A 26,737-nucleotide genomic window follows, 5' to 3' on the forward strand; every position below is an offset into this window, starting at 1 on the left:
CCCCACCAGTGGGACTCTCGAAGCCTGCCCCAGTCCAAGACTTTTCCATTACGTAAGATGAGTTGTTGTTTGGCTTACTTTGTCTTGTTTTGCATTAAACCAGTTGAAATGTTTCCCTACCCCCAATCCTACCCCCAATCCCACCCCTGGCCTTTGGAAATGTAAGTGAAGATACAGCACACAACTCATTTCCCTTAAGGCCCACGAGGCCCCTCCTGGATTTCAAGGAATGGAATATGACTGGGCCAGAGTGGTCATCTCCCTTCATGCTGGGTCACAGCACTCACTGCAGGGAACAGCCCCTCTGAGCTCCCCAAGTTGGGAACCCACAGTGCCTACAGTTATAATCGGATCAGCACTGACACTAGAACATTCCAAGTTCTCATGCATCACTAGGAAGCAGGGACGAGAAGAAAGGATATTGTTACCGATACTTTTCTTTTTTTTAAATACAGGAAATTGAAAGTAGAATTAAACAGCCCTTCCTCAGGGCCAGGTTTTACATTTAGGCTGTAGAGAATTTTTTTTTTTCTAAGTTTAACCTGCAAATGCGTCCCTGCGTGGATGGAAAATACCAAATTCGGAACAACATCATTAAAAAGTAAACAATACAAAAATTGCATTTCAAAGAAAGTGATTCATAGCGTCCCAAAAGTCCTTTTCAAGTGCGAAGGCACCATCTTCATTTAGTTCTTCTCCAAACTCAGGGAGGCATTCAAAGGTTACACAATCAGCCTCCTGGCATCATTAAAGTACAAAGTGCAGTTAATATTTAGAAGGGTGATCACCAATTAGTCCAAAACATGCACTGATTTATCAAGCTCACACCTCCGTTTAAGTTTTAAGTTGCTTTGTTAGCGCCTGACTAAGCTGGAAGTGACACAGGTCTGGGATCAGTTACTTTACTGCAAAGTTAATGTCACTCTTACAAAGGCTCCCCGGATGCAAATTCCACAAGCCATTCTGGGGACAGTGAGAAAACTCGAAACACGCTACTTTTTTCTCCACGTGTTTCCATTTCAAGGGAGAGAAAAGCATGATGAGAAATATTGAGATTTGATTGAGGCTGACCTACTTGGAAATTAAAAAGGATGCATTTATAGCTGAGTATTTTAAAAATTAAAAAAAAAAAAAGGTTGAATACAAAAATGGCATGTCCTATAACTTTAGGTTAATGCATCTGAGTGCAAGGACTAGGGGAGAACACCTGTTATTATGCCCAGTTGCCAAGCCTGCATGATCTTCACATCAAGTAAGGCCATTATGGGGAAATTTCCAAAGAAATTACAGGACAACAAAAACTTGGAAAGAGTAGTACAGTTTATAGGAATTGGACATACATGCCTTTGCACCTAAGGATTGCAACATGCACAGCCAGCATCTGAGGGTCCCATGAGGTGGGCTGATGTTCCCTGCTGCTTGGGGAAACTATTCTACCACCATTGTGTCGTGTCTGTAAAAGACTTTCGAGATATGTAATATCAGCCCCCATTATGGTCTTGCCTGTTAGCAGGTCAAGTGTACTAAATTATCTAGGCTTAAGACTTGCAAGAATGGCAAAGGAAGAGATGATTAGAGGTAAATGAGACAAATCCCTAGGCTTTGCCTCCCCCAGGTACCTCTCAGAGCATTGTTTGAGGCCCCTATCATGGTGATTTGGGAAACAGAAATAGCTTGCCAGGATTTTATTACGACGATCCGTCCGATTTTATTAAGATGAGATAACGTGGGGTGGAGGGGGTGTCCATCACTTCTCATCTTTATCAAGTGCTTATGCTGCAAATGGCTTGTACTGAGAATAAGGGTAGAGATTTTGGAGAGTTCTTCTTTCAAATGACAGCGCTGGAGGAAGGCAATGGCAGGGCAAGCCTGACTTCTCCAAGGGCCCAGTGGCCTTGGGCCAGTTTGCTTACTCGCAATCCTCTGGCCTCCTCTAGACCACGCGCCGGTGAAACAGACCTTCTCTGAGAAAGACTCTGAGCCTCTCAAGACAGTCTCCTTCCCTGGGGCCTCAGAGGTGCCCCTGGACCCAGTCTTCTGTGCAAGAGAGGTTCACACTGAAGCTTTCCTCCACGCAATACACCAGGTGCTCGATGACACACATACCCTTCCGTTGGGCAGCTACTCCTTACCTAAAGTGTTCAAAAAGACCAAGATTTATCCAAAAAACTGGGCCCCAGCAGCTCTCTTCTTCCCACCCCCCACAACCCCCCCAAAGTACTGGGAGGACTCCCAAAAGAGGTATCCAGTTCTGTTTCCAGCCAGGTCGGTGTTTCCAGAAACCTCCTAGACCAGCTCCACGTGCTCAGGCCACAAGCACCTCAAGTTCAACATATTGAATCTATAAACATTCTTCTTCCTCTCCCCACCAAATTCCTGTCCTGTTTTCTTCCCCATCGTAGGTAACGGCATCCATGATCCATCAGCCTCTCCCACAGGTCCTCAGTGATCCTTAACATCTTTGCTTCTTTTCTACCTCCTCCCTCACCTTCTTCCGTCGCCCTATCTCCGAAAGGTCTCTAGCACCTTTTTCTATACTCATTCTCCACCTACCGGCGCAGCCAACTTCTCTCTCTCCCTCCCCAAATGACTGTCGGAGAATCTTTATGGAGCACAGATCTGCTCATAGCTAGCCCCTGCTTCACGGTCACCGCCTGTTAAGTCAGGTCCAATCTCCAGAGGCAGGCAGCCCCACCGGCAGCCCCACACAACCGGGTTTTTGCCAGACTCTCTCCCTCACTTGTTGAGGCAATCTGCTCATCCTGATTTATTCTTATACTGCCTTTATTGACCCCAGACCCCAAGCTCTGCTGCCTGGAGAGCTTCTCTGCATCAGCTGAGGTCCTGCTCCACCGTAAGCCTTTCCCTGACGCCCTCCACACCAACATGTCCCCTTCCAGACACCCATGACGCTGTAACCACAGCCCAAATACAACCCACTCCACACTCCTGTATAGGTTATTCACCTGTTCATGTCCCCCAAACCCAACCCAGGTGAGGCTCCTCCTGGACAGCTGCTGAGGCTCCCTTGTCTTCAGATCCCTCCACAGGAGCTGAGCATGGTGCCTGGCAGAGGGCGGCAACATGCAAATGTCTGCTGAGCCTGGCTGACTGGGCCCAGAACCAAGAAGGAACTCTGAGAGGAACACCATGCCTATGAGATAAACACAGCAGGTCTAACGCTATGCACTTGGCCAAGGGAAGCTGGACCTCCCCCAATGCCAGTGACCCCAGTCAACAAGTAGAACCAAACAACACAACCGTGCAGAAACACACAGTCCACTGTCGCTGCTGACCACGTTTTCCAACGGGCTGCTCCGCATCCCCGCCCAAATGGTTAATGGCTATTCGTGAGTCTCTGACCTGCATGCCTCTAAGGAGAGAAGGAACCAACACAGACTCTCACGCTGGTGCTCAGAAGATAAAGGGGAGGCGCAAAACTGAATGGTCCACAGTACCTTACGGGAAATGGGACATGATTTGTGCCGACTCACAGTCCCCACTCCCTGAAGAGGCGCCCTCCCCACCCCCGATGCCAGGGAAGGAGAGGCACAAAATTCCAGCCCCAGAACCCAAGGTCACTGGATGTAACTTGAACAAACAAATCTATGGAAACAGTTATCAGTGATGATTAATCTTTCATCATGACCCAGCTTTTGAAAAATTCACTGGGAGCAACAAACAATAGGCAAAATAACAAATCAAATGAGGGGAGAAAAAAAATCGAACCTTTTTAAATGCCATTCATTCTTAAGGGTTAATGATTACGCAGATACATGACTTGTGTAGAAAACAAAGAGGCAGCCAAGCAGCTAGCCCCTAATAAGTATTCAGGCCTCGACTAAAATATTCCTTCAGTTGGTATAAACTATAATGTGGAGGAAAGGATTCACACATCCCATGACATCTATTTTTACAACACACAGCCCAGAGTTAGCCATATCACTTTTAATGACTTGAGATTCCAGAAGAATTATCACTATGGTAACATTTCAAAATGGCTGTCAAAGTTACCAGGCACCAGTCCACAACAGTTTGGATCTAGTAGGGTGTTTAGAACAGACCGAGTTGTTTTCAAAATTCATCTAATGATTCCGCATGCCCAACAACGCCTGCCTAGAATTTGGCTAATGGGGTTATTTACGAGTGTGACTTAATAGGAAGAATGCCCCGTAGATAATAAGCACTCAAATATTATCTGCTGTCACTCCGTCCGATGCCTTTCGTACAAAATAATTCACCAGTGATTACACCGATGTGATCAAACTCTTTAAATTTTTTTGTGTGGATCAAAGTATTAGGAGGAAGAACAGGGAGGTAGAAATTTGGCATTATTTCTGTTACTTTAATCACCGGCCTTTTGTAAATTATTTTACAGAATAGGAACTGACATAAATTATACAAGATAAAATAGATTCCAAATATTCAAAAGTGCTTGTGGTTAGACAACAAAATACATCCTACGATTAGGAACATATACTTAAATTCTTAAAATCCCCCATCCTCAAGGGGTAGCCTTAAAAGAAACAAGTAATGCCCTTTACTTCTCATTTTCGTAAGAAAACAGAAGGCTGACCTCAAAGGCCCCATTCCACCTGTACTGGCTGCAAGATTTTCCCCTCAGAGTGAACAAACTCAAAGCCAGAACCAGAAAAGACCTTAATAATGTGCTTTTAAAACTACTAGTCGCCCTCCGTCGGTTCTCAAAATCTATTTGAATGCATCTCCTAGCGTTTGAATAAAAGACAGTCTAAGGGTACTAGGAAGGAAAGTTAGGAAGGAGTAAGTGAGCATTATGTTACACAAAGTATGGGACATTAATTAAGTATAATTAAGTATAAGAACATCTATTTCAGTCATACACTTATTTTATCCTGGGGTCCTGATGTAGATCTATGTCTTACTGTGGTCTGGTCAAAGCATTCGGAAACCCCTGATGGGGTGTACCTTTATTTCCAAGAGAGATGAGTTAACCTGCCCCAGGTTAATGCCTAGGAAGCGGTGGTATGCTGACATTAGAATTGGAGTCCTCGTTTTTAAACCTTCTCTCCCTTATGTAATCTTGCCTCTTTTCATCAATAAAACATTCAACACAAGAAGCCAGTAGAATGAATTTACAAATAACCATATTTGAGAAATTAAGGGAGCCGCTGATAGAAATTCTGTTCTTAACTGGGCTGTTCAGACCAGATACCCTTTAAATGGGCCCTGTGATCCCATAAACTTCTAATTACAAAATCCTGGACCTGCAGAAACAGGGTGTTACAAGCGAGAACTGTTCTTTCCAAGGGTTACGCAGGGAAAACCTTATCCGAGTTTGCCAGAAGCACACACGACACTTCCAAGGCCATTTACCAAGGACACACACACACACACACACACACTGTGTCCCAAGGGCATTCTAAACCAAGGCCCTTGCCAGGGCCTACTGTTTGAGCTCTCATGGAGATGGAGAATCCTAGGCTTCAATCCCTAAGAAAGCCCATTTCTCACTGGGAAAGGCAAGGAGGCCCCCAGTTAATGTCTCCAGGGAGCTGGGGAGTTCACTGAGACCTCACACAGAGCCTGTTTTCATAGAAGGACAGTCAGATGTAGAAAAGTCTGTCTTATGAAAACACATTAGAGGTTTTTTTGTTTGTTTGTTTGTTTGTTTTTAATGCAAAGCAGTGTAATAAAAAGTATAGAGAAGGGACCCTACCCTATTGTCTGAATAATACCAGTTGATCTCCGAAAAGAATAAAAGCAAAGCAAGCACGTGGTCAGAAAATCCAAACAGGGCAAAAAATGTACAAGACGAGCAGTGAGGGTCACCCAGAATCTCCAGTCACTTTCCACAGAAAAAAATATGTGTTTCTCACATTCTGGGATGCCCTTCTGGAAAACTTTTTAATGACTGTACCAGCATTTACCAGAATATATTTACCACCAGAAAAAAACAAAAACAAAATACGCGCTTTTTAAAGTCAGACCTGAAGGATTACGCTATGCACAGGGGTCTGCGTGTTTTTTCACTTAATTTCTATAAGCATGTGTAGATTTAATTTTTTTTTTCTCCAGAAGGAACTGCTCTATGAGTCAGCGTAGACTGGGCTGGTTCAAAGACGAGGTGAGTTCGGGGTCTTCCTCCAGCGCCATCTTGGACTGGAACTCTTCTGAAGATCTGACTTTTTTCAGAACAGCTGTTCTGAAAGTGAGAATTCTACTCTTTAGAAATGTATGAATCAGGAGCCAGTTTGATGTGCGATATTCTTTGTGCCTACTTTGCCATCCTACAAGGACTATTTAACAATTATACCCTCGGGAACAAAAATATTAAACTGCCTCAGTCTCTCGCCTGAAGAGCTGTCCTGCGCCAGGCCCTGTGTTGAGCCCTTTCCTTTTCTCCTCAGGACAGCCCTGGAAGGGAGCTAGCCCCGCCTTACAGAAGTACCTTAGAAAGATAAGCTCCTGAGCAAGGTGTCAGAGGCAGGAAATGACAAAGCCAAGACTTTAAGCCAGATCTGTCTGATTCTCAGATCTCCTACTAGAAGGGACTTTCTTGACATAGGGTGAAGGTGCTGGCTTCCCCACCAGAGAAAAGGAAGCCACCTACAAAACTGTACGAAGAAAAGGCCATTACCCACTCCCTGGGGTCGCTCAACCAAGTTAGCATAGGAAGAGCTAGGAGCTACCTTTGTTCTGTTGTCCCCTAACAGGGGTCTGGAGCAAAGTTGTGGAGGAGCTACTCTAGCCTCTCCAGGAGAAGGAAGACTGCCCAGGCTGAAGCCAGCCGACCTCACCCTTTGCTCCCGACCCCAAGTCCAGCCAGCCTTTCCCAGACAGACAAAAGGACTGGTAACCAACAGAGGCAACCATAGGCAGGCTTTCTCCCCGGAAACGTCACTGTTCACTAAAATGTCTATCTTGAATAACTGTGGGTATGTCTACAGATCCGGGAATGTGCAAAAACAAAAATACTTAAGAAGTATTTAAAAAGTGAGTAGAAACAGTCATCTTCAGTGAGTGCAGTGGCTACCTCCTGTTCCTTTTTTCTATGACGGGAAAAGAAGAGGGGGCTTTATTTTGCCTCAGCAGGGCCTCCAGGAGACCTTTTCCGGCCCAGCCGGCATTCCTTTGGGGTGACAGAGTGCCCGGCTGCGGTTTCCCCATCCTCCCGCAGCCCCGCAAGCGTGGTGACTAAGCCCACAGGAATCTGGCCCGTGCCCGACCCACCCAGAGGACAGCGAGGACAGGCAGCCTGAGGAAGCCCCGTGGCTGCCCGGGGCCCTTCCCCGGAAAGAAAACCTCAGTTCTGCCCTTAAGCCCCAGGTGCAACTTGGAGGGCTTGCTGCCTTGCTGCTACTGCGGAAGGAAAAGAGGCCACCTGAGCACAGGTGACAGCCCTCTGCCCTCCACAGGCTTTGCAGAGCACCCCAGATGCACCCCAGCCTGACTTAGCTAAGGGATGGCAAAGCCAGGCGGCAGGCTACACCTTTCTCTCTGAGAAAAACTCCACGTAAATGCTGGTTGTTTGCCTGAGGGAGGCAGCATTAAACTCTGGACAGGCAACCCACAGTTCAGTTTGCCCAATAAATAAAAGAAAACAAGAAAAAAAAAATAAATGTAAGGTTGCATGGCCAACTGATTTTTCAGGAGCCTCATTCATGGTCAAATCAGCATTCTGAGATCTGACTTCGATAAATCATTTCCTGACACTTTATATTTTACTCCCCATAGGACTGTTATTGTGTGTGTGTGTGTGTATGTGTGTGTGTGTATAGAATAAAAAGTTTCCTGTAAACCGCATCCCTTTCTTCCTTTACCACAATCTGCCATTCATCAGAGCTGAAGCACCGCTCACCCCTCTCCCACCATTTAAAGATATTTTTGTAAGTTTAAAGAAGGATTTAAAAAAAAAAAATCTGGTTAAAAATCAGTTTTAAAAAAAGGTGCTTGATCACTGATCAGCATCCAGGCTGGGTTCCCCACATGAAAATAATCCATCAACATAAAAATGAATCCTGCCTAAGAGACAGGGGCTCTTAAAGACGGAGACAAAGGCACTACAACTCAGAAGCAAGTTGTTTCATAATTAAGCATCTGTAATTTGACCATTATGTCACTCCACTTTCATCTTTCCTTTATCGGAGGAGTCATAAATTTTCTGATCATGTATTTGAGAGAGAAAGAGCATGAGCCTGGGGAGCAGCCGGCAGAGGCAGAGGGAGAGGGAGAAGCAGGCTCCCCGCTGAACTGAGAGCTCCATGCAGGACTCGATCCCAGGACCCTGAGCCAAAGGGAGACGCTCAATCGACTGAGCCACCCAAGTTTTCTGATCATGTAAAGAAGGGGGGTAGTCTAGGGAGGAAGAGGGGAGGAGCAGGGCCGGGGGCCACGCTACAGAACCCTAGTCACTAGGCAGACAGGCACGAAAGCCCCTGGGCTATCAAGAACTCATCACACACAGTGCCTGGCCTTGGCCAGCGTATGGCAGACCATCCAGTCATTGTTGGGGGAGTGTTCACTGGATGGTTCAGGAATAGGGGGCTTGGAGGGCGGGGGGGCGCTCTCTAGGAAATGGCAGAGGGGCAGGGGGCAACAGGGAGAGTTAGGAAGGAGCTACGGAATCAAAGAAAAGCAAGTCTGGATTCAGGTTGGCTGCTTAGCTTTGCACGACATCTTAACACGTTACGTCGGGTTTGCTGGTGGCCTCAGTTTTCTCTACCCACAAAACAAGGAATGGCAGTATCCACCCTACGGGCGGACGCAGATTAAATGAGAATACTCATAAGATGTCTGGGACATGCTAATTGCTCATCACGAATGCCATTCATGACGGCAAACACACTGCTTCCTAAGAGACTGTTAACTGCCACAGGGATCCAGAGGGCAACCAAAGTCCATTCCTCCACATAGAGATCTCGTAGCTGACTCCTCTCCACCCAGAGCCCACATCCCGATGCCCAAAAGGGGCCTGGCATGCGCGGGTTAGCTCAGCAGCAACCTCAGAAGTCCCGCTCACTGGAAGCCGCACTGAAGCACCGTCAGGGAAACGGGCTCTCATCTGCAAAACCTCCAAATGCACAGGAATCTTCTAAAAGGTTCTGAAGAGCTTTAACACCGATTAGCAAAATCGCCCTTTTGTCAACATGGTTACTATGGCCTAGGATTGCTATTCAGAGAACACTGAGTCACGTAAAGACACCGGACAAGAAGACAAAGATTCTGGCCTAATAAGATGCTGTAACCTCGTTTCTACCGTCAGATGAATAGGTTTGTTTTGGCGTGGTTCACAGTGTCACCAGTGTGGCTTAAGGCACTCACCCCCTCTCCAAGAGCCCTGGAGGGTAGAAGAGAGAGCAGAACAAAGGGGATGGTGGCAGGGGAAGGAGAGAGTGTGCCTAGATGGAGACATGGATGGGACATGTCCCAGGTTCTGATGTGGCTGGACCCTCAGAGTCCTGGGCGTGGCCTTGGCTCAATGTTCCCATCCTTTTCCAAGTTAGCTTCCCTCTACCTCACTGTGACTTTTTGGGGTGGGAGGAAGGCGGTTAAGAGAGCGTGTGAAGTTATTTTCTAGAAAGTGCTCATGGAATGAAAAGTTCTAATTGAACTTGTATATATTCCAGGGCCTAAGCCTTTGCTTATGTTTTAAGGGCAGCGCACTCCTGAATAACCAAATCCGTAGATATGGGACAGACAGCTCCTTAGGACTCTGCTGTGCGTGACAAGGCATGAGACCAGGTCACTCAGCCTCCTGCAGCTTTCTTTATCCACTGCAGGAAAAAAACCCTCTTCTCACTTGCTAAGCCGGAGCCTGTTCCACGAGGGGGCAAAGCACCCCAGGGTCATCGCAGTCCTGTCTGCTCTCCCTGCCGGCCCCCTCCCACCTAGAAGACCCACCCTTGGTCAAGGATACCTTACGATACACAAGACCATGGCAAGGCTGTGTCGATTACAGAGGTCTTGGCTTAACTGGAATACAAGTACAGGGACTATTAACTGAAATATGTGGGCCCAGGAGTAGTTCACGGTGATTCCCGTAATGTCGGTAAAAATAGCAGGTGCATGAAAGCACCTGCTGGAGATCCTGGAAGAAGGGATTCCTGAACTCAGTCAGGGAGCCAACTAAATGATTTTCCTTCCCTTTCTAAGAGCCATGGACACAGAGCGTTTCCTCAATCTGGCTTCTTCATCCCCCAAGAGCAGTCCCTGGAAGCCATATGTGGACGCCAAGCCAAGCGCATGATACCCCCCTCACCGACCCACCTGGACAGACGACCCCTCTCCTCCAGGAAACTCATGTCTGGGGCCCACACAGAAAATGGCCTTAACACAGAAATCCAGAGAGTTGAGTCTCCTTTAAAAAAAAAAAATCGGTCTTATAAGCGCATAGGTTTTGGCTCACAGGTGTTGCGAATGGAATCATTTGGTTGGGGAAGGGAGGAGATGACCCAGGACACAAAAAGTTAATGGTTACCTGCTGTGGTCTGCTTTGGTCTGTTAGTTCAAACATTACCTCATTTGCAATAGCCATAAATAACTAAATAAAATCCTAGAAGAAATGGAAATTTGTTTGTTTCCATTTTCTTAAAATATTAATCACCGCTACAATTAACTGTGGATTGGCCTCAACTGCTCCAAGGCTCTTTTGACCTGCTAATTAAATTTGCCCTCGCTACCATCATAAAAAGTCTAGGAAACTTTGGGTTTCTGAGCATACTACAGAGGATGAGAGAATCACAGCCACTGAGTTCCAATTGCCCGCTCCACTTAATAAACAAAAAACGTTAACAACATACATTTTAAAAAATCTAAGTGGCTTCCGAAGGTAGACATTGTGAGTCTCCCCAGAATGCACAACGGAGGCTTCAGACAAGAGTTTAATGAGCTGTTAACCGCTATCTTCTGGGCCTGGCGAGCTTAGCTTCTCCCCCTCCTACAGAGGTTGTACAAAAAGCAGTAAGCATCACAGTCCGTGCTAAACGGAGCTACACACTTAAGCATCTTCCCCTTTATGGTCTGTAATCCAAGCCGCTCCATTAGCAGGCAGAAGAATCCTGGCTAGCGTCAAAACTCCCTCATCTTTCCATTACTCCAAATGACAACCCTTCCCCACTACTGTCTTTGCATTAAGTACCAGGAGCTGAAAGATGCAATCAATTTAATACTTCTTTCTGCCCATTTACATTGCTGATTCGTTGCAGCAGTTCCTCTTTGCCACAAATCCTTCCTTTGCCCATTCATGTCTGCATACTTAACATAGATCTAATATTTCCTTAGGCCAAAGATCACACACTGAGTTCTTCTTTGACTGGAAGACAGAAGAGATATGGAGAGAGGATGTCTGGAATCCCTTCATTCTCACAGACAGCCCCAGAGAACAATTCTCAATAAATTGTCAAAAGCTTGGATCGGAATCCCCTGTGTTTCAGATCCAAAGTGGGGGGGAAGGACAGGAGAAGCCACCACAATGTACCGAGCCCATCCTGGTTTCAGACACTGTCAGTCCCTTTCCTGATTTTAGATCATAAAATTTGCTCGGGGGCCCTGTGATGGAGCAGGGGGTCTAAACCAGACACGACCCCAAGACCACATTTCATAAAACTCACGACATGAGTAACGAACCAAAAGTCCACCACGCAGAAACCAACTCAAGTCCTTTGAGAGCAAGAATCGCATCTTCTACTTGTTACCTCCTATGGCACTTGGTAGACATGTTCCAAATTCCACTTAGAATCTTCCCACCCAGACAGGCAGGCAGAAACCCAGGAGTGCTGATTCCCAGCTCCTATCCTGTTCCCCCAAGCCTGAACACTTGGGAAATGCTAAGCCCTCAGAGAAAGAATCTTTCCCCCACCCCCTTTTAAAAAAATCAGATATAAAGTGGAAACCACCAGCTTCCCACCACCACCCCTGCCTCACCCATCAGAAACTTAAGGGACAGAGCTTCTGGATAGAGCTCCAAAGCACCAACCCCCCCAAAACCATAGCTATGGGCACTCACTGGATAGAAAGGACACCTAAAACAAACAGGCTTTGGGCAGGTTGGGGGTGCAGAAGAGGGGCTGCTGGCTGGGACCTCAACTACCGCTCTAATTTCTGTTTTTAATGAAATAATGTGCTCTCCATTCCAAATGCCTTGCAAAGTTTTGGAGTGTAACCCACTCACAAGGTGAGGGCCCTATATACAATGCCAGGCAAATAGTACTGAGCAAGTATAGACATCCTTACAGAAAAATCTCGATTTCCCATAAGGCAAATATTCTTTCCAGCAAAGCCCCAAATATGGATCTCTCCTCCCTCTCTGCTCTTAGCACTCTTGGCCTCTCCTCTTTTGGCCAAAATTCTGGGGTACCTCATTACATGGCATAAATTGTCTCCTTCCTGGGGAAGGTCATGTGCTTTATCTTATCTCATAACAAAATCAGAAGTTTCTTTCATACTGCCTAGCACGGAACTTGCACTAAATAGACCCATCAACAGAAACAATGGAAACTTTGGCCAAGGAACAACTGAAACCTGCACAGACACATCAAGACCTAACTCAGATGTCACTCACAGGTCAAGCCTCTTTGCCACCATCCCTTGTCACGGGAATGATACGTACGTAATATATTCTCTTTCCCTTCATTAAGGACCCCAGATTTCTATTAACGAGAATGGTGAAGGAGGAACAGGAGACCCCAGGTAATTCACAGCTCAGCAGAGGTCATGGACTCACGCAAACCATGTGCGTGTACACACACTACCCCACCCCCACTCCCTCGATTGCTCTTAAACTCTATGGATAGTTGGTTTTTTCATTCCAGACAGAATTGCTTTGGCCACCCAAAAATATAATATCGATCCCTTTATAAAATTCCTGGACTAGAGTGATTCAAGCTCAGTGCCCAAAGTGCAAGACTGAACAGACACACGCTCTCATACCTGCACTGCCCCAAGCAGACTCCCCAGTTTACGCTGCCCTCACAACCCAGCCTCCCCATCTTCACGAGAGCCAAACTACTCCGGTGCCACCCAGGGTCAAGACTCTGCGGGAGATGGACTCGTACAGAGTATCTTTTCCATGGGACTCCCTCTGGCTATGAGGATAGCGAACTGAAACTTATAAACAGGGCTCAAGTCCTAACCTACAAGTTGTTTATCATCTATTTTCTGAAAGACACAAATGGCGAGTAAGCAAGGTTTTCTAAAACAATGGTTAAGAATACAGAGGGAAGCAATCACTGACCAAAAAACATGGCAATGGCCCGATACCAGCCCACGAATGAGCTTACAGGTACCCGAGCCCTCCATAAGGGGGATATGGGGAGGTCTCATGCAAGAGCGGTCTTGAGCAGAGCTTCGAGGAGCAGGAGGACAATGGTTAGGGAGAAACCACCAAGAGCATGGCAATGTTTGCTCCAGCTGAAACTCCCTGTGTAGACGTTCCAAAGCCAGAGTTCCCAGCACCAAAATGCTCAGCAAGACACACCCAACTCTCCAACTACTGAGAAAGTATTTTAATTTCACTTGGATCATTCCAGAAGAGCTCGTGAGTCCAAAGCAAGTCAGCAGTATCATGGTAGACATCAGTCACTTGCCATGATAGCAGGAAACTCTTGCTGGGCTATCAGTTTGCTCAGATTCTGGAAGAGGGAAGGCTTACTTTAGTTGAAAAGAATGATTTAGATGAATTTAAATTCATTCAACTTAATCGTGTTACATCGGTATTTCTCAAAGTACTTATGAATAATTCACTTTGGTAACAGCAAAAGCCAGACCAGAATAAGTCACTTCAAAGATACAAGACTTAACATAAATCCTACTGATTTTCCTACCCTCAACGCCTTCTCTAACCACTTTTATTTCTTTCTACCCTATTGCGGAGATGCTTCGCCAGCCTCCTATCCTACATCTGCTACCAGCTCATCAGAGCTTGTGAATCACAGCCACCTCCTGGGACCCCACAGCCTTCTACTCTCTAGTCCTGTCCCTAGGGGTGGGGCCCATTCAAAGACCAGGTCAACTGCTTTATGCCTCTGCAAGTCAAGACTGGCTGTTTCCATTTCTCTAGCAGTGGTGACTGACAACCAGGGCCAATGGACCCACTGTAGGTTCCCAGCACCCTACTCTGCAACAATGAATCTCAGAGCTGGAAGGAAACTCAGGGCACACTTGGTTCAACAGATGAGGAGACCAAGGAACGGGGTGGCTAAGTGCCTGGCTTTCAGCCTCTGGGCTAAGGTGTAGTGCTTTCTGCATGCTTCTGCAAACCCATGCTCTCTGCAATAAATGATGATGCTCATGTGTACGCAATTTTCCTGCAAACTCCGCTTGATCGTGAGGCTGGGCTGTCCTCTTCGCCTTCTCGCCACTCAATTAGCCAGTCACCTGCCTCTCCAGCCTGACTTCAGAGAGAAAGCACTGACCAGAGCTTTTTTGCATTTATTTTGATCCGGTGGTGGCATCGGAGACCAGAGTTACAGGAGTGTGAAGAGCTGATATAGGAGAGAGGGTTCATGCCTCACATCTTTGGAAAACACATAACGTACTGGGGCTTGTTTATCCACACAGACTCCGAGCTGGCTCATACGCAATGAGTCACAAAAACCGTGCATCTTTTATCACAGAGCTAGAGTGGGGTCTGAACACCACTGCGATCACCATTTCTCTCTAACAACCACTGAAATGCCTTCTCTGGCGGCTCTTCATCCGTACTCTGAGGCTTTCCATGAACGTGGTTCCTGCCAGATAAAGCTGCCTGGCAAGATCTGGAAGAACGGCAGAAACCTCCCTGTGGGACCAGACCAAGTTGAGGGTCTGAAGTCCCCCAACCCTGCGGGGCTAACCTGAAATTCAAGGCATCTTCCTGGGGCACGGGAACGGGCAGGAGGTACAGCGAGGCATGGAGAGCGATCACAGCGTGGCCATCTGTAAATCCACCTCCACATCAATCTCACGCCACAACCTTCTCTTGAAACAGTAGTGTGTTAAGTTGGCTTTGCCTGTTGTAGCAATTGTCCAGCAATAAAATCCTCCTGACCTAAGCACCCCCAAGACATGCACCCTCCTAATCACCATCTCTGGCACCCAGTGATTTTTTCCAAGGAGAGTTTTGGTTTTGTTTTTGTTTTTTTTCCCCACAACAAACAAGAAATATTTTTGATCTAAAGAAGCATTCTTCCAAGAAAATTATACATTCTCAGAATTCCATTCATAAACGACTATGATGTCAAGGTCCTTCAAGTCTCGACTACCTGTGAGGCCAAAAAGAGGGCCAGAGAGGAGATAGCAATTGGGGAAGAAGCAGGCAAGAAACCCAATGATCTCAGAGAACAACACCATGCCACCTGGGCCACACCACCTTGCTGCTGTGACCAGGACCATGCATGAAATTACAAAGAGGAAGTAAAGGGTATTCAATGCCGCATCCGGGCTTCTCTGTCTTTCCTTGTAGGTGGGAGAGAGGACAAGGTACATTTTCCATGACTTCGCTTAAAACCCATTCCAGGGGTGCCTGGGTGGCTCAGTGGGTTAAAGCCTCTGCCTTCAGCTCAGGTCATGATCTCAGGGAACTGGCTCTCTGCTCGGCAGTGAGCCTGCTTCCCCCTCTTCTCCCTCTCTGCCTGCTTGTGATCTCTGTCTGTCAAATAAATAAAATCTTAAAAAACAACAAGAACATTCCAAAGCTTCTTTGACACAGTTATTTAAAACCCTTTAATGGAACGACCTATGTATTATCAAAGAATCCAATCATGTCAAGTTCACTGAGGAAGAGAACAAGAAAGCTTATCCCTACATCCTACTTGAGGGATAGTCTAGGAACCTACTAATATCATCTACTCAGCAAAGCCTAAGGGGCCATTCAGAGGTTAAGGAATCAGAACGGAATCGTCATACACCTCCAGGAACAAAACTCATCTCTTCTGGACCTAGGGATCTGCCTAGTTTCCATCTGTCTCCATCATTACCACTAATACCTTCTGTGGGGGCCATGGGGGTTCCTAACTCAAACACTATGGCTCCCAGGAAGTATTTCTAATAACATCAGCCTTCATCTTGCCCTTTTTTGTATCACAGACTATTTGCTCCCCAATCTTCCTTTATTGTTTTCCCATTCCTTTTTGCAACTAAGCCCAACTCCCTGGTCTCAGCAGCTGCTAAAAAACATCCAAACACTTTGCATCCACCCGGAAATCCAGAATGGCAGCCTCAGTTCACAGATCTGCTGCCAAGGTCAGATGTACGCAAATCGCAGCTGGACCATCCTCCCCACGGGCCCCTGGGCACAGCGGGCTTGGGCCCAGGGGCTGCAGAGCTGGTCTTGCACGCAGGACGGCGGGGCCTGCCTGCACGGCTCCGGCAGCGACAACATCACATGCCTCACCCAAGTCCCCTCTTTAGAACTTGCAAAAACAAAAGTGGAGGCAGCTACACGCTGGGTCAGTCTGCACAGCCTTTGTACGCAAGGCGATGAGTAGCAAGTGACACAGAGTCCCCAAACACGCCGCCTCTGTTCCCCTCCCACGTGGATTCTGCGAAAAATGGCACGGAGAAAGGAGAGAGGACCAGGTGGATGTTTGTGACCGAGGCAAAGAAACAAAAAGTGACTTCTGTCCAATAATGAGATGAAACAGAAGCCGGGCTTCCGGGAGAGGGCCTGACATTCCTGCACAGCATTTTCCCACCCACCTGATCCCCTCGAACGGAAGGAAGATCTAAGGGAGGACAGAGAGAGCCAGTGTTTGTTTCCTGCACCGGGGGCGAGAGCGAGAGCAGGGAAACGAAACAAAACAAAACAGCCGAAACGGGGGAGAGGCTGGGAGGCTGGGTGGGAGCATAAAGTGGTACGCACACGCAAGTACACACACACACACACACACACACACACACACACTCTCGGCTAGCATTACCCACCTGAAGACAATAAACAGGCACATGCTTCAGCCTGGAGCAGATGCTTGACTACCTATACTACGTGAGCCCGGAAGTTGCCCCAAATAAAAATGCACATCCTTGTTATCGTTACCAAAAACTGAGCCCACTGTATAACCAACTTACTGCTCTCCGCAAAAAAACACATTAAAAAAAAAAAAAAAAAAAGATAAGGGACCTCTGGGTGGCTCAGTTGGTTAAGCCATGCCTTCAGCTCAGGTCATGATTCCAGGGTCCTGGGATCGAGTCCCACATAGGGCTCCTTGCTCAGCAGGGAGCCTGCTTCTCTCTCTGCTTCTGCCTGCCACTCTGCCTGCTTGTGCACGTGCGCTGCCTCTCTCTCTGATAAATAAATGAAATCTTTAAAAAATAAGATAATATTTAATGGTAGTATCAAACAAGAATCTTATTGTTGACATTTCTTAAATTCTTCCCAACACCAAGCTTGCAAGCAGAATGAATTCACGGGATTTGATAACCGAATAAATAGCATTTACATGGAACCACAGAGGCCCCACAGGCATCCTGATAGAGACATATGGACCTCACTGAATGTTCTTTAAAGATACGGCTTATCTGGACAGACACAAGAATTTGAACAATTTGGATTAAATTAGCAAGAACCACTCCTACACTATACCATGCTATTTATGATAATTGAATTTTTGCAATTTAGAAAAAGCAATAGAGAAAGACCATATAAGATATGGCAGTAAACATACGTGGTCAATCCAGTTTAAGGCTCAGAATTCTAGATAGTCTCCGAAGGCAGCTCTGAGATACTTTAATTTTCGAAAGACTAGCAATGGCTATCATTTCCCAAAAAACTACTATGCGCTCAGCGGTCTGTCTGGGGCAGTCTGTCAAGTTCTGTATCTGCCCATCCCTATTTCACAGATGGAAGAGGAGGTCTGGCGGCCCCATTCCAGCACCTAGGAACACAGGAGGCTGATGAATGGAATCCTCTTGATTCATCGACTGTTCTTAAACCTTTGTCATATGATGACGCTTGTCTATATGTGTAGTGTGTATGCACGTGTGTGTGTGTGTATCTATGTATGTACACATATAAATAAGATAAGTACCCCTAGGTGGCTCAGTCAGTTAAGCATCTGCCTTCAGCTCAGGTCATGATCCTGGGGTCCTGGGATCAAGTCCCACATCAGCCTCCTTGCTCAGCAAGAAGCCTGCTTCTCCCTCTGCCTGCCACTCCCCCTGCTTGTGTTCTCCTCTCTCTCATACACACAAATAAATAAAAATCCTTACAAAAATAAAATAAAATAAATAGATCCCGTTTTGTACAAAATTAGATCTTCTTGCAAATATCAATGTTCGTATGTCCACAGGGGGACAATCACAGGGGCAAGGCCAACTAACCGTGCCCAAAGTCGAGTCAGAGGGTGGCAGGCATGTGAAGGCAGCTGCAGTCTGCACGGAATCCACACCACTGTCAAGGGTAGATACCCTGGGACTCTCAGGAGTGAGGCCCCAGCCAGCCCCGTGACATCCTAAGAACTGAGGAACCATGGCCGAGAGAATACCGCAGTAGCACACTCTTCCCTGGAGGGCCACGCTTCCTGCCCGTGACTCTTCCTACGCCACCGGCCCCAGAAGCCCTCATCACTCCCTGGCCCGAGATGACAACTGCCTCCACCAAGCTCGGGGACCTGCTGGGCTCCCGTGCCTGCTCCTTGTGTCGTTCAGGCGGTTTCAGGGCTCGGAGGGGAGCTACATTTCCAAAGACAGAGAAGACAGGCCAGACACAGAATAGAAACCAGAATGGTCTAGATTTTAGATTTTGACCAGGCGCTGGCTCCTTCTTCCAAAAGGAAGATTTCTAAATTGCTTCAACTCAGATTCCCAAGTTATGCATGGTGATAAACAGATGCCTGCTCTGCTTAATATCTTCACCGTGACCGTCGGGAAGATTACATCTCCTGCTACCTGCATTCCTAGAACACCATGGCCATCTCTCACTTGCTCCTTGTCAAGGGAGCATTCTATCATGGGAGGGTGCTAGGGGACCCTGCTTCCCACAGCCTGAGTCCCAGGAGTCACACGATAGACTAAAAGGAGGTATGTTTCCAATTCATGGCTTCCCGCTCACCGGGGGCCAAACCTAACTTTTGAACCATCCCGTGCACTCGAGTTGAGCAATGCAATCTAGGACACGGTTAGCCACGGGCCCACACGATCCATGTCATTCCCACTCTAATCAAGAATACACACAAGACAGGGCGCCTGGGTGGCTCAGTCCATTGGGCATCTGCCTTCGGCTCAGGTCATGATCCCAGGGTCCTGGGATCGAGCCCCGCATCGGGCTCCTTACTCAGTAGGGAGCCTGCTTCTCCTCTCCCTCTGCCTGCTGCTCCTCCTGCTCTCGCTCTCTCTCTCTCTCTGTCAAATAAATAAATATTTTTTAAAAAGAAAATACACAAGAAAAGCAATGTAGAAATAGTAATGTAACAGAGGAAGTGTTTTAGGAGTAGGAAGAAATCAGGACAATCTTAAAAGTGGGCTCAACCGGTGAGATCTGAAGGGAGTCCAGATAGTTCCCGATATATAGAATTGCAAAAATCACCCAAGGAGAGTTATTCCGAAAAGCCTTTTGCTCTTGAAGCTGAGATCTTTATTAAAAACAAAATAAAACAAAAACCAAACTTCTGAAGGGAGCCCAGGAAAGCGACACCCTAATTAGGGGACGGTTAGCCAAGAGCAAAGCCTTTCCATAAACAGGCCCAAGAGCCAGGATATGGGGATGGGCTACGAGGGGTTGCAGAGAGCCATGGACACAAACTGCTTCACCATCTTGGTAAAAAGGGTCGACAGTCAGGGAGAACAGAATGTGATCTCCATGCCTGACTATAAAAGGCAGAGAAACGAGGCCCAGGGGCATGTGACCCCCTTCTAAATAAAGATCACCCCCACACCGGAGCAGCTGACCAGAGCAGGGGCCTTCCAGGGGAAGAGACAAGCTCCTACAGACAACACAACCCAGAACCTGCTCAACGGACTGCCTTCCCGTCCACGATCTGCAGGGCTGTCTCAGCTCCAGCGGGCAATGCAGACCCCCTCCTCATTCACAGGGGGCAGTCTGAGGGCTGTAGCATGCAAGAACCCTGTGGCTGACCACACAGCATTTTACAGAAAGAAATACCCCTCACGAGAAGCTTAAAACTTGAAGGGGATTGGGGGGAGAGGAGGAGGAAAAATTAAGAAGAAATAATGCACATCGCATGCATGAGGGCTCAGGGCAGAGACACTGTGCCCTTCACCTCACCCCAATCCAGCAGGTGATTTACAGACACGTAAACCAGCCCCCCACTTGGAGCCGGCAGGCCAGAGGTACCCATCTATAAGAAAATGAGGAAGAAATCCAGAAGAAAATGAAGAAGGGGAACCACTCCGCTGCACACACCATACCGCCCTGTGAGATGTATCTGATAAACAGAAACACGAGAACCCGTAAAGAGGGGGAAAAACGTAGAATTGTCTTTTTTATGCTCCCTGCCTTCACTTGAAGTCCCAGATCTCATCCGTGAGATGGCCGTTGAAATGTTTTCCTTTTATCAAAAAAGGCAGCCACTTACTGCCTTCTCATGCAAGGGCTCCAATCTGCTATTTTCCTGGTTTCTCTTCTGGAAGGCAGTGGGAAATGCAGCCAGACTCCGGGACCGCTGTTGCCGGTCAATGCCCTTTTAACTGAAATAAGGCTGCACCACCAGCAAAGCCAGTCTGCACCACAGCCAGGCTTGCCACCTTCAAGCATTTTCTGCCAAAGACCAGACCTTCCCGTAGGCAGTGACAACACAGTGATCTGAGCAGACCCTAAACTATCTGTTCTGTTGGGTTAAGAAGTACTCGGAGATGTTAAGTTTAGCAGGAAGTTTTAGACTTTTGTGTGTGTATGTTTGCTTTGGTGAGGGCATCTCTAAATCTGCAATCAAGTACCAGAAAGCCCCAAGGGCAAGCGAACAGCAGACACCACTGAGGCAATGCACGGGGCAGGAAGAGAACCATGTCTTCCGAGAGGATCTGCCCCCTCTTCCCTCCTTGCACAGGTCAGCTTTCAGCGTACGACTGCCGTCCAAAGTAACGAACGGTGCCGCAGACCAAGCCTTGACTTTGAAGAGGATTCCTGTATTTCTCCACCATCTTTGGCCTTGGATCCTTCTTACAAGGGCGGGCGAGAAAGGAGCTATGATGGTCCATGGCTGACCCTCCCTGCTGGTGAAGAGCTGGAGAAGAGTTCTGGTGACCTCGCTCCTGGGGAGCAAGGACCGACCGTGAAAATGACACAAGAAACATCCGCATTTCGCAATCCTTGAATCTTTTGGCTTGCCGGGGACTGTCAACACACACTATGTCTGCTCAAGGTGGGAAACAGATCTTCCTGAGCATAAATCTTTCACAAAGCAGGTGCCACGCTCGCCCCTGGGGTGACAGCCATACTCTCCACGACTGTGAGGACACGCCCAGAATTTATTTGGCGATGCAGAAAGGGCTGCTGCCAGGCTTCTCTGTGGCGAGACAGCCCACCGGAGTCTGCAGAGTCCCGAAGTCCTCCGCCAACAGGCATGGAGTCTGCCTAAAGCACACCGCCACGGGCCAGGGATACTGCCGGCAGAAAGCAGGGAGGTGGCTTGTCAGGGGCATGGCCCCGTTTCACGAGCACTCACGGGCTCCCACTACAGGATTTCAGGTGGGGGCAGGGTGGGCTATTGGTTGGTCAGAGTGTCGGTTAGGGAGCTCCCTGGGCCCAGGCACCAGCACGGGGAGGCTGGAGAGAGGCCGGGTCACGGAAGGGCAGGGGATAGCAGATTCGGGAAACATGTACAATGGAAAGGGCTTGTCCTTCAACTGGAGGAAGGAGCCTCCAGAGGACACCTACGTTTCTGACATGGGAGCGGGGAGCCCAAGAATGCTGCCCGTGCAGAAGGGGGAATCCAAGAAAGACAACGGGTAGAGGTGAGGAGACAGAGAAGCCCAGCAGACACGGAGTCACCTGCAGGTGTCTGGACAGGAATGGATCTATGGGTCCGGGGCTCACGAAGAGGTCTAGGCTACAGATGGTATTTGCAGACGAGGTGCAGATGGAAGGGGGCTGAAGCGTCAGATGGGACATCCTGGGGAACAAGGACAGTGAGCAGGGGCCTAGGATGGAAGTCTGGAGACCACTAGTCATCAGAGCCTCAAGCAAGGGAAAGGAGCCCACCAAGAACCAGCTGTAGAGACGGAGGAGAAGCGCTGTCAGAAGGCAGGGGAGGCGGACTCACCAGTGCTGAACATCAAGGGCACAGTCCCATTTCTACTGAAAGGAAAATGCCATACACAACTTTTTTAAGGGCTGGTCGATTTTTTTTTTTTTTTTTAAAGCACACAAGCAGGCAGAGAGGCAGGCAGAGGTGGAGAGAGAGGCAGAGAGAGAGGCAGGCTCCCCGCCGAGCAAGGAGCCTGATGCAGGACTCGATCCCAGAACCCCGGGACCATGACCTGAGCCGAAGGCAGCGGCTTAACCCACTGAGCTACCCAGGCGTCCCAGGGTTGGTCACTTTTTAGGAGTAACTCAAGCCTCAATAAAACCACCCCTCCAGGGGCCCCTGGGTGGCTCAGTGGGTGAACCACCTGCCTTTGGCTCACGTCATAATCCCAGAGGAAGTCCTGGGATCGAGCCCCACGTCGGGGTCCTGGCTCTGGAGGGAGTCTGCTTCTCCCTCTCTCTCTGTCCCTCCGCCCTGCTCACGCTATCTCAAAGAAATAAATAAAACCACCCCTCCAAATCGTAAGACAACAGAGAAAAACAGAAGGGTGCAGGGAACCCATAAAGTCGTCATTTCCTTAATGGGGCTGTCCATGAAGCTGCCACAGTCATGAGAGAAAAGAAGGAGTTGAAGGGAGAGCGTCAAGTAGAAACCGCGTATCGGCACTCCATAATTGAGTGTTTCTCCGTGATGTCAAAAATTTCACACACATCCTTGATTCGACGTAGCTCTCCAGATGCTCTTCCTCCCTCCGTAGGCAGCCCTGTGAAGAACAGCTCAATAGGATTTGGCCACACTTCATCGTTTTCAATGGCCACCTTAACGCTCATGTTGACTTCCCGGCAGATGACATGCTGTCCAGACTCAGTGCCCTCCACCTGGCTCCTTGAACGGTTCGTCAGCATCCTGCTGGAGAGGGGTAGGAATCCCACAGCACCGCAGTGCTCAGCCACAGACACGATGGGGAGGGATGGGGGTGGGGGAGGAAAACGCATGGCCATAGGGGGCAGACTCTGAAGAGAATGAAAGCCCCACCTGTCATGTCAATGCTCTAGTAACCATGTGAAAAGCTACAGAAACAGCTTAATTTAATAACATAGTTTACTTAACCTATAGGTCCAAAATATTATCATTTCAACACAGAGTCAATACATTACGAGCTACTAAGGCGATAACCTTACTTCTTCTCCCCTTATACTACGTCTTTGAAACCCAGTGTATTTTAGGCTTCAAGCGAGTTTCCATTCACACCGGAGGACATTCAAGCATGCAATCAGCCACATGTGGCTAGTGGCTGTCGCACCGCACAGCACAGGTCTCAAGGGACATCATGCAAAGGGAGAGTTCCAGTTCAATGGGAAAATCTCAGGGAAACCTGCCTATGCTGGAGTTTTCCTCAAAGCCCAAGATGGAGGGAAGACAGTTTCCTCGAATGCTGTTCAGGATTTTCAATAAATATACCCTCCTAAAATCTCAGAAACACGTCAGCCAGACTGAGACAACTGGCAGGGGAGAAGGCTGCAGGGTGTGGCCTTGGGCAAGCAGGGGTCCAGCCAACAGGCCTGTCGGCATCAGCTCTACCAGCACCAAGGCCCAGTATCTAACCTCATTGGATTTTTTGGTATTTTTCCTTTTCTTTTTTAATACCTTTTTTTTTTTTTTTAAATAATCCCTATGAGAAAGGCAGGATCTCTCCAGATTGAAAAAACAAACAACAACAACAAAAAATGAAGGGCCAGGCCACTTAAATTACTTGCTACCAGACCTGGACCCAGAACCCACCCCTGCTCCCGGCTTCTTCAACAACCTGCTGATCAGAAACAGCGTAAGTCCACAGCAACCCCAGAGTAGATACCAAATAGGTCACTAAACAAGCGCCCACCTAATGACTTTTTTAAATAACATCTCCCTTTTGTACAGAGCTGATGAGTTTCCAAAGCAGTTTTGTGCGCATGTTTGGCTGTCACTAAGGAATAACACGAGACTGCCCTAAGAAATGTTCTGACGATGCCCAACTACAGCCCAGAAGGACTGGCTGGTCCAAGGTCCCCTGGGCCCCTTAGACAGCATCCAACCCCTTCCCACCACACAGGATGCCTCCCCTGAAGACACCATTTTCTTTTAAAACAAAATTTTAAAAGGTCAAGACTCCTTAAAAAGGTGTTTTTGCTGTTTTCTCAAAGCCAGTGGGTAACCTAAGGGTCGGGTACAGTTTTAATCAATCACAAATGGGACGTCAGCGCCCTACCTTCCTCCAACCCCAGCCAACAAGGACTCTTCAAGAAGCCTGATGGCGTCCTCGGCCATCCAACGTCCTGGTTACAGTCAACGAGACCCCTCCCTTATTTATCAGATGTTCATGGACACACAGGTGGATTGATAGCGTAAACGTGTGTGCTGGGCCAAAGAAACCTTCCCTTTCCCGGCTTCCACCCTGGCTGGACTGGGAACAAAAAGAACAGCTACCTGTGGGGTCTGGCCTTTGATTTGTTTATTTTATACACTTCATGGTTTAGGCAAGCCTACCAGTTTGGGATTCCTTGGCTCTTCGTGACCAGCTAGAACACATGAGCTCCTCGGTCTTTAACTGGGCCAACCATTAAATAATAGCTATTTATAGCTACCACACTGACTTCCACACCAGGGAGAGGAACCTTCCCAGCCAACATACCTGAACATTGCTGAAAGCAACGCGGCAAAGGCCCAGACTTGCCTTCTAATAGCAAACAACCTGGGTCTCCAGGTAATTGATCACAATAACTCAAGAGTCCAGTTATACTCAAGAGAAGAATAAAGCATGTTCCTGATAAAGAAGCGGCTTCAAAATATCACCCCCGGAACCTGGAGTGCCATGAACACATTTCAAAATTCTTTCACTAGGTGATTTCAGAAGATCTGCACAACTCTTTGGGGAGGAAAAGAAAAATGGAAGCCCAGGGCATAGGAGGGCACCCACTACACAGTTCCTTGCAAGTACGACCTGAATCTGGGATTCCAGGGGACTGGTCCAGGGCTCTCCCACCTCGGTGAGGTGCTCCGCCATAAACAGGCACACCTAAGCCTCGTGACCGTCCCTGGGGACCAAGCATGGGGCGCAAGTCCCCACTTTCACAAGATGTGAAATGAATTTTGACCTTCCCTTTATTCAACCATTATTCCAAGTAGAGGAAGTCGCGCCACAACCAAATCTGTCTTTTCCCACAAAGGATGAACCCAGTTGATGCATAAGCAGTCCCTGACTACTGGGGTCTGGGGACCTCTGAAGCATACCAGGTCACCTTTCTCACTAGAATCCAAAGCTCAAGGTCAGCACGCTTCTGGCCCCGAAGGTGCTGGATTATTTCTAGGACACAACTGGGATGCTCTTGACGGCAGCCATGACGGGGTCCTGCATTGCCCAAGTTCTCGAGTTCTCGGATGCAAAAGGAAGCCAGCCAAGACCCCTGCCTGCACCCAGCAGGCGGCCTCCTCCTCAGTGTGACACAACCACGCCCTCCGCCCTCCCTGCAGAACCCCCAGAGGAAGCCGCCAGCGCTCAGAAGAGGAGGGAGGCAAGGGAGAGCAGGAGGGGGAAAGAGAAGCAGAGGGAAAGCCACAACAGCGTGCCCTTACTTTTCTGGCAGCGGTTGGTGGTCCAGCAGCGATAGTTGTACTCGTTGTTGATGGTCGTCTTCTCGCACAAGGGCTTCTCCTCCATCGTCCCCGGACACAGGTCCCCGCACTCCTTCGGGGGCTTGTTCCCCACGATGTAGTTATTGGACACGGCATCCAGGATCAGGGACCAGTCCACCGTGGAGAGGTAACAGAGATCGGCATTCTTCTCAATCCTGATGGCCCCCCGGGTGATGTTCCTCAGATTGTAAAGTCCGATATCCTTGAGATTGGTCATCTCAAAGATGACCAGGGCATAGTTGTAGAAGAGTTTCCAGCCGCGGATGACTGTGAGGTTGGGGAAGAGGTCCCCGAGGCTCTCGAGGCCGGCCACGCGGAACAGCAGCAGGTACTCGGTGATGACCGTGAGCTTGGGGAAACGGTAGCTGCGGTAGTCCTCTGCCTTGGAGATGAGCAGGATGTGGAGGTAGCCTTCGATCACCGTGCAGTTCTCCAGGCGCTTTAGCTGCTGATAGTCATTGCGGATGTCAATGCCCGGCCCGCAGACTGAGGGGAGACAAGAAGGCAAGGGCGGGACATGTCTGAGTTACAAGGAAATCGTTTTCTGAACTATTTCCCAACCCACAATGTGGCCCATTTTTCAGGACACCTAAATTATGATGATTAAGGTGAGGAGACCCATTCTTCGCCAGGGACTAACGTTAGGTATGGGGTACCTGCGGCCATTCACGGCGCGTCTGCACTGGGCCAGATGTCGTGTAACATCCTCAGGGACCGTGGCGAGGGTCATCCCCACCCTGCTTATGTACAAACCACAGCTTAGAGCCCAGGGTCACACAGGAGCACAGACGAGAGTCAAGGTCGCACAGTCAAAGCTCTGCACCTGCCAGGCTGCACACCCCCACCCCTCTGCTTCCTGCATGGCCCCAGTGCCCAAAGTCTGAACAAACAGCTCAGCAGCCACA

General features: G+C 48.3%; 1 protein-coding gene and 1 long non-coding RNA gene across 2 annotated transcripts in view; both read right to left on the minus strand.

Moving 5' to 3' along the window:
• Window positions 1-26,737, minus strand: part of IGF1R (insulin like growth factor 1 receptor) — a 291,050-nt gene that overhangs the window by 211,684 nt on the left and 52,629 nt on the right. The window contains exon 2 of the mRNA XM_059371653.1: window positions 25,773-26,318. Within this exon, the coding sequence (XP_059227636.1) occupies window positions 25,773-26,318 (546 nt within the window). The remainder of the gene's footprint in view (window positions 1-25,772; window positions 26,319-26,737) is intronic.
• Window positions 1,335-3,511, minus strand: LOC132029101 (uncharacterized). The gene is made up of 3 exons (XR_009407713.1): window positions 3,364-3,511; window positions 2,967-3,154; window positions 1,335-2,132 (listed from the first exon to the last, which is right to left on the minus strand). It is a non-coding gene; the product is annotated as an uncharacterized LOC132029101 (long non-coding RNA).

The sequence above is a fragment of the Mustela nigripes genome, chromosome 13, assembly GCF_022355385.1.
Source record: "Mustela nigripes isolate SB6536 chromosome 13, MUSNIG.SB6536, whole genome shotgun sequence".
NCBI lineage: Eukaryota > Metazoa > Chordata > Mammalia > Carnivora > Mustelidae > Mustela > Mustela nigripes.